Genomic DNA, 8,140 nt, shown 5'->3' with positions numbered 1-8,140 from the left:
CAAAACTGGGGAAAATGAGCGACCGCTCGGAAAATGAGCGACCGGTCAGGAAAATGAGCGGGTAGCTCATTTTCTCTGATGAACAAAACTGGGGAAAATGAGCGACCGCTCGGAAAATGAGCGACCGCTTGAAAAATGAGCGACCGCTTAGAAAAATGAGCGGGTAGCTTATTTTCTCTGATGAACAAAAAATGGAAAATGAGCGACCGCTCGGAAAATGAGCGATCCGCCTGATTTTTCTGAGTTGTTCAAAATGAACGAAAAATCGTGTCTGTTCGGGAAAAACTTCCGATTCTTTGCACCTTTTGACTTTTGGAGTGTTAAAAAACATTCCAAAACGTCTGGACAGATAGAAACGAAAATCTAATTGATTTTTGAAAGATTTGTGAGCCTTGTTGGTGAAGAAACTTGCTACTTCTTCTCCATCTTTTACTGTTCATCTTCTTTCTCGGGTTTTTCTGTTTCGGACAACGTTTGAGGAGCAGATCAATCGTTTTTGATCTTTTTTGTATCTCTAAACGTATTCTCGGGTTTCTCCTTTGCTCGGTGGGGAGGGAATAACGTTTTAGGAAAGTGTTCTACACGCCTAGAATATCATATCCGGTTCTTTCGTTTTTATTTCGATTTCATTGTTTTCATTGTTCTTTCTTGGTGTATCCAGACCCACATTTATTCTAACATAAAAATGTCCGATTAGATTACCTGACCAGTTTTTATATAGATTTTTTTAAATTTCGTAGAGGGTCTCCTGAGATGGATATTTTTTGATGGGTTTAATATTATTTTACCCCATATATCAAAGAAAATGAATAGATGTTTAAGGAATAAAAGCTTAAACATGATGCGGAGCATATACCAATTTATTTGGATCAATATGAAATCAAATGAATATACACAAATAGTGCCTCAGGAGTCGGTAAATATAAATGTGCAGCACTCTTGGATCTTCACAACATCATCTCCTTCGATCTTTTCCAGCTTCACATTCGAGGCATTTTCCTGATAACTCGACAAAGAGCAACACATATTCAAATCCTATATATATATATATAACATATATATGAACAAGTACAGTGTATCTTACTTCAGAAACAATGCATTCCATATGCACGACAAATTCGCAGTCGTCGCATGCGTAGCAAGGATGCCGAGGGTCTCTGGGTTCTTCGCAGATATCGCAGTAGTATCCTCCGTAATGGACATATTCCTTGAGAGAGAGTGGGTGCACATGTTGTTCATGTTTGGCGGTGCTTGGTAGCCATTTTGCCTTTCGAAGACATTCGACATGGAACTCGAGACTACACTTGAGGCATTGATAATACGAACCCATCACTTTTTGTCGGCACGAAGCACATCTAGGATTGTTGGGTGGTCGAGCTCTATATATACCTTTAGAAGGCGGGTTGGGAAGGTGATATAGTATATGGGGAAGACCTCCGCGTTGTAAGGGACGAGCCAAAGAAGTTCCACATTCAAGATGGTAAAAACATAAGCCTCTTTCCGAATCCACAGCTTCATAGCAGAACATCAAGCTGTTTCTATCTCCACATGCAAAACACTGCACACGTCCGGGGCGTCGCCACCATTCTGTTTGATGAAGTTGGAGAAGATGATGAGGAGCCATAGGATGTCCCTCCACCGAACGCGGCCATTCCATGCACGCTTTGTGGAAACCACAGTTCCAATAACACCGTTTGCAAACATATGACAAATCTAGGAGTTCTTCTAAGCACATATGGCACTTTATTGTCAGTGGGCGATGTGTACTAAAATTGGCAAGGGTAAGTTCATGGGAGCAGTGGAAAGGGTGTCTAAGAGTCTTTCCGCCGTGCTTGCCGTAGAAACTCTGTCCGGCTTTACTTACGAATGCACATTTGACATCCATGGAGAATTCGCACGGCCGACAGTAGAAATGAAATCCTTGGAAAGCGTCTCCGCAGATGTCACATACACAAATATCCATGGACGACTCTCTAATGAGATGGAGATTATGAAGGGGATGAAGAGGATGGTCGACCAAGGTCTGAGGTAACTCTCCACATTCCTTATGAACCCAGAAAGCACCATCATCATGACAGTCATCGCATGCGTAGGCTTGGCCATTTATTCGAAGGTTACACATTCCACAAAGTTTATTGCTCCCATTTTGCAATCTCAGTGGATGGTCATGGATAATTGGAACCATTGGAATACTTGGATAATTGGAACCATTGGAACCCTCGGTTTGATTATGATTTTCTACCCAGAAGGATGACGAAACTAGCTTTAATCCATCTTTCTGTATAATTAAAAAACAATTAACCATTAAACAACCCAACTTTTGATAAATTGAAATTAAATGTACAGGATGACGAAGGCTGTTCAAATCCGTATTTCTGTTCATTAAAACACCAATGTATTTTATGCTTTTGAACCGATTACTAAATAGAGTACCTAATTTTGTTTTATTTTCATTTAAATAATTATAATCCTTTTTACATAATTAACGTAAATAATAAATATGGTCCTTTTGAGTTTTGACATTAGGTTTTTACTATTTTTTCCATCCATTTCTTAATACTTAGAAAACTAACAAACTCGGTCTTATTTGATCTCGAAAATATAACAATAATTTAAGAGAATAAAAACACAGAGACTGACCTTAGATAGAACGCATTCGAAGTGGGCATAGAACTTGCAGACGTTACATCCGTAAACATGAACATTGGCTGCTTTCTTGATCATCCCCTCACATATGTCACATGAATACTCGCTCTGAATATACTTATGATGAGATGCTTCTGATATTGATCCGTCCATAAGCTTAAGTTTGTGCTCATGATGCTCGTGTTTCCACTCTATCGGAACAGAAACACACCCCACGTGAAAATATTCCTTGCATATCACGCAATGGAGACCGTGATTCCGGACTTTACTTCTACAAACGTAACACGAGGAGGCAGAGTCGATGACGAGAATGCTTACAAGACTATGTTCATGGAATCCAAGCTTTACCGGTCGGAGGATTGAAATGGCACATTGAAAATGCAATGCAAACTCGCATTCATTGCAAGTATAAGTCGGTAGGAGCTGTGTTAGGAGAACCTGCCTGCAAGCCTCGCATTTCTGATATTTAGATCTAAGGGTGAAATCATGACAATAATTAATGAGAGGGTGATAGGGGTGCAAAGGATGACGCATGACTCGAGGTGTGCTGATGCATGATTCATGTATGAATTTGTTGCATCTAAGTTCAGGACAAGCATAACCAGTACCCCACATTGAGAGCTCGCATACAATGCAATTGTAAGGAAACTTTTCCACCACAAGACTGTACTCTCTAAACCTACATCTCACAAGTTTGTGCACATCGCTCCAATGGCGGAATTCCTCGTTACTTTCCCATCCGAGCGGAATCTTGGTCCTTGTTGAAATGACACACTCAACACACATGCAAAACTCACATTTGTCACATCTATAACTCCCACGAGGATATGAAATGTAATGACACTCTTTACATATGAGAAAATACAAACCATGATAGTAAGGTTCATCCTCACTCAGTTCATATAACTTTGGAGTTAACGTTAATCGTACAACGTGACCCTGGTGGCGATTGTGAGAAATTTCTCTAGGGATCTTGAAGCAATCTCCACACAAGTTTGCATCACATTCTATGCAATGGTATACTGCGAGTTTTGGTAAAACGCAAAACTCGCAGTTTTTTTCCCTATCCGGACTCTCTAATAGTTTTGTTTGGTGACCATGGCCGGAAACCAGAGCTTCAGCCATCTCTCAAAAGGGGAAGGGACAATTGGAACAGACAAAACAAAAACACGCAATGTCAATAGGAGGAAGGAAGTTTGTGTTTGGTTTGATGAGGCAAGGGCGCCGCTCCTTATAAAGATGTTGTAGCCATTGGACAGATTATTTTCTTGAAGCTTGGTTCATATTTTGATTCTCTATTTCCTTTTTCATCCGGAAATGTAATATAAGATTATAGTAAATACATCACATTATATTCCATGTATCTCGTGATTTCATATGGATAAATAGCTAATAATTAAGACGAAATACCAGAATTTATGGTCATTAACAAGGAGATTCAAGTGTGCAAGTGGCATTGTGTATAAAATTATCACCAACATTGAAAAATAGTTAGGAAATAATAACTAAAAACTTTGGATAAAATAAGAATTAAAAACGGAAATTCAAACAAGAAACGCATAAAGTAGATGCTAAGAAACTAAAAAGGGTCAAGTTTGGAATGAAGTGAGGGTTATGAAAAACGAAAATGCTATGGTGGGCCAAATAACGCACAAGGGCCAAGCAATGAATACCGGTGAAATTTATTATTGAAATTGTTTTTTTTTTTATAACGGAGCGTCTTGGGCCGAAGCCCAGACTAATCTCCGGGACGGGAGCAAGCTATGTGCTTTGAAATATTCGCTCCCCTCCCCATCCTAGGGCTCGAACTTGGGGCGGGACAAATGCTTTGCACCCCGTTTCACCAGTTGAGCTACACATGATAGGTTATTATTGAAATTGTTGTTATCATCTATCATATTCTAAATATTTATATGATACGTCTGAATGCGATATTCTAAAGAAAAGCTGTTAATGGGCGAGACAAAGAACAATTGAATTTATACAAAAATTTAAATTTATCAATTTATTTATTTTTATTTACTACAATCTGTAAAAACGTTTATAATTATTTTGGAGGAATCAATTTTTTTTTCACGGGAGAAATCCGAGATTTTTTTATATATCCGTATCCGTATCAAACTCGAACAAAAATCATTTGGTTCACACAAAAAAATTGGCAAATCATCTTCAACTTGTTGACTAAATTCTTTATATATAAAAAAAATCTGGCGGGAATCATTTTTAAATGCTACATACGTTACAATTTTTATTTTTTTTATTCATATAGTTTTATTTGTACTTTCGATCCACCTATATCTACCCTAAATCGAAAGGTAATTGTGCTACAATTAAATTACACACATCCTCAACGGTCACTCGAACATAAGATATGAGACAAGAACACCCTTAACCTTTTTAACCACCTACACCATTCAACCAACTCTTATTGGATTACAATTTTATTTCGTAGTTTTCTAAGCATCGCCTTACTTGAAAATTAGTCTTTTTCATAATTACTGATTTTGCTTACAGATTGATGACGTTTTAACAATCCCTAAACTCTAATCTCCACTAATGATGATGATGGCGACGACGACGACAAGATATATACGTCATCAGATTCAGTAGACATAGCGCGTTTATATAAAAATATGTTTCTATATGATATTTTATAAATTTCCTTTTAAATTCCACGTATCCTTTAAAAGGTGTTTTGAAAATTCTGAGCAATAAAAAATATCTTTCTTTAAAATAAAAGTTGGTGCGTGCACTAAAACGTTAATTATCATATGAATTCAATATAAACGGAATACATTATAGGAAGTAAAAAGAATAAATCTTATTTTGTTGGTGGGCTGGTCCACAATGGCTAAATTCATCTGTCTTCTCTTAATTAGGAAAATTAAAATAATCAAAGTTTTATAAATGGGTAAAAAAATTAAATTTCTTTCCAACAATCGTATATTTATTTCCTTATTTTACCTCATACAATTAACATATTTTGATTTTGCATTAATCACGTTCCTATCCCTTTATAACTCGGTGTCCCCACATGACACGTCTTTATAAACGCATTTTCTGTAGACAAAAACCAATCACATGCATCCGAAATGCAACCCGCAAAGCGAAGAAAAACCCTAATCTTATTCTCTCCCCCTCCCCCTGAGGATAAAACTGAAACCCTAATTCCGTCGTCTTTTCCGCCACTCGAAGAATTACCTTCGAACGTAATCGACGAAATTCTCTTCAAACTCCCCCAGAAATCGCTCGCTCGATTGAAATGCACTTGCAGAACCCTAAGATCTCACATCTCGAACCCAGATTTCGAATCCGAATACTTCTCCCGGGTCGGACCCGGGTTGATCCATGTCTCTAGCTTTGCCTCCAATTACCTATGTTTCAACCCTTTCGTCTTCTCCCAAGTTTCCAAACCCAATTCCGAGTCTGATTCTGATGAAGACGATTACGCTGGCTGTGATAGATTCAGTGTTCATCTTCCAATGCATTGTCAGATTCTTGCCTCCCATGGCGGTCTTGTACTTATGTTCATGAAACAACTCTGCATCTTCAACCCAATCACCAGACAGTTTCGTTTTCTGACTCACGAATCGTCTCAGGCTATGAGACGATGCGTGGTCCGCGAACCCGAGAAGCGAGTAGTTCACGCCGAGAGGTCGGCGAGGATCGGATTAGTCGTCGAGCAGATCGATCGGATGACCCAGATGTTTAAAATCGTGTGTGTCGACGAATTGCGAGCTGCCAACCCTGATGAATCTAGGTTTGGATTTGATATCTATAAGTTGAATTCATGGAAAAAATCCAAGGCGACGGTTTCTTGTCCAAGAAGCAACATTTCTAGACACACCAAACCGGTTTACTTCAATGGGGCACTCCACTGGCTGAGAAACAACGGTAGCATCATCGCTTTTGACCCCGAAACTGAGGAGGCAAAACTGATTCCGACCACTTACCCGTCATCCGAACCCGACTTTACAGTGTGGCTGGGGGCGGCAGACGGGCAGTTGATTCTGATCTTGGCTACTGAAGAGGTGATTTCCGTTTTCTCCCTTGTTGATCACGAGAAGCCGGACTGGACCCTTGTGAGATCGATCAAGAACGACGCCCTAGACGATGGTGATTGGCTGTTCTGGAGCATCGTGGCTTACGATGGGAAGGTGCTTGTGCTGCAAGAAACGAAAGGGTGTGAAGGCAAGGGGCGCGTGCTTCACAAGTACAGCATGAGAGACAACAAGTGGGGCATCCTCGGACTGATGCCGCGGTGGCTGGATGCCAATCGCGATTTCTGCCGCTACATTCCGTCGTGGTCTTCGGTGGCGGAGCTTCAGAGTTGGCATTCGACTTTCGCGGCGGCTCGTCAGGGAACGCTGGCGGCGCGTTTGCGCTGTCTTGGTCCGATTATGGATCTGATTGATCCGCAGCGCAAACCGAAGCAGTCAAACTTTTGGTTGTCTCTCTGAAATTTGATTTGTTTCTGTGTTCGTTTGTCGAGTGTTGATTATCTGTTTTGTTGTCTAATGTGGAAAATAAGTTGGATAAAGGAAAAAAACAGTCTTTGTCAGAACCAAAAGCGATCTCATCAGAACTAATATAACAATCCCAAGTCAATGCAAAAGTGACCCTACATGACTTCAAAATAACGAAACCAGATCTGTGGAGTGTCTTCAGCAAAGCCTCCAAATGGAGGAGAGGCTTCCCAAAGTCTCTTGGCGAAGTGGAAGCTTTCAAAGCTTCGGAACAAGACAGAAGGTCCGAGGGGCAAAATGGGTATTTTGTAAGGGTCGAATTAATGAGACCCTAGGGTTTGTTTCTCCTTCAGACTTGTGTTTTGGCTCTCTCTCTTGCGGCCGAGGGTGCTTTCTCTCTCATCGGGTGTGTGCGTGTCTCCGGGGCCGCCAACGGCGGTTTCCGCCCCTAGATACTCCACTTCCTCTCCCCGAGACGTAGGTACCGAGGTTCCCCTCGGTACTGAACTCGTATATCGCGTGTCGTCTCTCTCTCTTCTCCGTTTCTTTTCGGATCTGTTCAAACGAGGGTAAATCGGAGTGAATCGGTGAGAGATCGAAGGCCGGGAACCACAACAAGTGGTATCAGAGCCCGGTTGCGGGCGAGGCGCGGCGAATCGGCGGCAGAATCGCGGCCGAGGTAAGTCGCGGTTCCTGGATCTCGGGTCTGAGCGTTCTAACGCGGTGTTCGAGTTGGTTCAGGCAAGAACCGACGTCGGGGAGGCCATCGGTGAGGAGATCGGCGGTCAAGAACGGCGGGAACGGCTCAGATCGGCGGCGAGAAGTTCGAAGAGGCTCGGATCTAACTCGGATCGAAGATTCGGACGAGTTACAAGGTGACTCAGGTAAGATCTCGAGTCTGCGTGTGTAGATCTAGGGTTTGGGTGAGAGAACCGGTGAAAAACCGGCGGAAATCCGGCGGAATCGGCCGTAACTCACCGAGTCACGGCTGAGTCGGATTCCGGGGTTCGGATATATTTAATTTGATT

At 41.3% G+C, this 8,140-nt stretch overlaps 2 protein-coding genes across 5 annotated transcripts; one reads left to right on the top strand and one right to left on the bottom strand.

Annotated features, from left to right (window-relative positions):
• Positions 1-796: 796 nt before the first annotated feature.
• Positions 797-3,835, bottom strand: LOC104811997. 4 transcript variants are annotated; one of them, XM_010538912.1, is made up of 4 exons: positions 2,641-3,835; positions 1,390-2,278; positions 1,085-1,298; positions 797-999 (listed from the first exon to the last, which is right to left on the bottom strand). In XM_010538912.1, exons 1-4 carry the CDS (start codon positions 3,769-3,771, stop codon positions 981-983), a joined length of 2,253 nt encoding a protein of 750 aa, XP_010537214.1. In that variant the 5' UTR covers positions 3,772-3,835; the 3' UTR covers positions 797-980. The 4 variants fall into 4 exon arrangements, with proteins under 4 accessions (XP_010537214.1, XP_010537213.1, XP_010537215.1 ...); XM_010538911.1 differs by having other exon boundaries at positions 1,085-2,278; positions 2,641-2,874; positions 2,965-3,835; XM_010538913.1 differs by having other exon boundaries at positions 1,085-2,278; positions 2,641-3,118; positions 3,255-3,305.
• Positions 3,836-5,738: 1,903 nt separating this feature from the next.
• LOC104813281 (putative F-box/kelch-repeat protein At1g20790) lies at positions 5,739-7,197 on the top strand. Its single transcript, XM_010540849.2, has one exon. The coding sequence runs from the start codon at positions 5,739-5,741 to the stop codon at positions 7,104-7,106; it is 1,368 nt and encodes a 455-aa protein (XP_010539151.1). The 3' UTR covers positions 7,107-7,197.
• The last annotated feature ends 943 nt before the right edge of the window (positions 7,198-8,140 follow it).

This window comes from Tarenaya hassleriana, unplaced genomic scaffold (assembly GCF_000463585.1).
Source record: "Tarenaya hassleriana unplaced genomic scaffold, ASM46358v1 Cleome2, whole genome shotgun sequence".
NCBI lineage: Eukaryota > Viridiplantae > Streptophyta > Magnoliopsida > Brassicales > Cleomaceae > Tarenaya > Tarenaya hassleriana.
This window is presented reverse-complemented; position numbering and strand designations above follow the sequence as displayed.

What these genes read in the sequence shown, in the direction of transcription:
- LOC104813281 (XM_010540849.2), top strand. Translation starts at nt 5,739, where the DNA reads ATGCAACCCGCAAAGCGAAGAAAAACCCTAATCTTATTCTCTCCCCCT.
- LOC104811997 (XM_010538910.1), bottom strand. Translation starts at nt 3,771, where the DNA reads ATGGCTGAAGCTCTGGTTTCCGGCCATGGTCACCAAACAAAACTATTA. An exon ending in TCGAATGCGTTCTATCTAAG is followed by an intron (nt 2,279 to 2,640) that starts GTCAGTCTCTGT and finishes TTAATTATACAG; the next exon opens with AAAGATGGATTAAAGCTAGT. An exon ending in TGGAATGCATTGTTTCTGAA is followed by an intron (nt 1,000 to 1,084) that starts GTAAGATACACT and finishes TCGAGTTATCAG; the next exon opens with GAAAATGCCTCGAATGTGAA.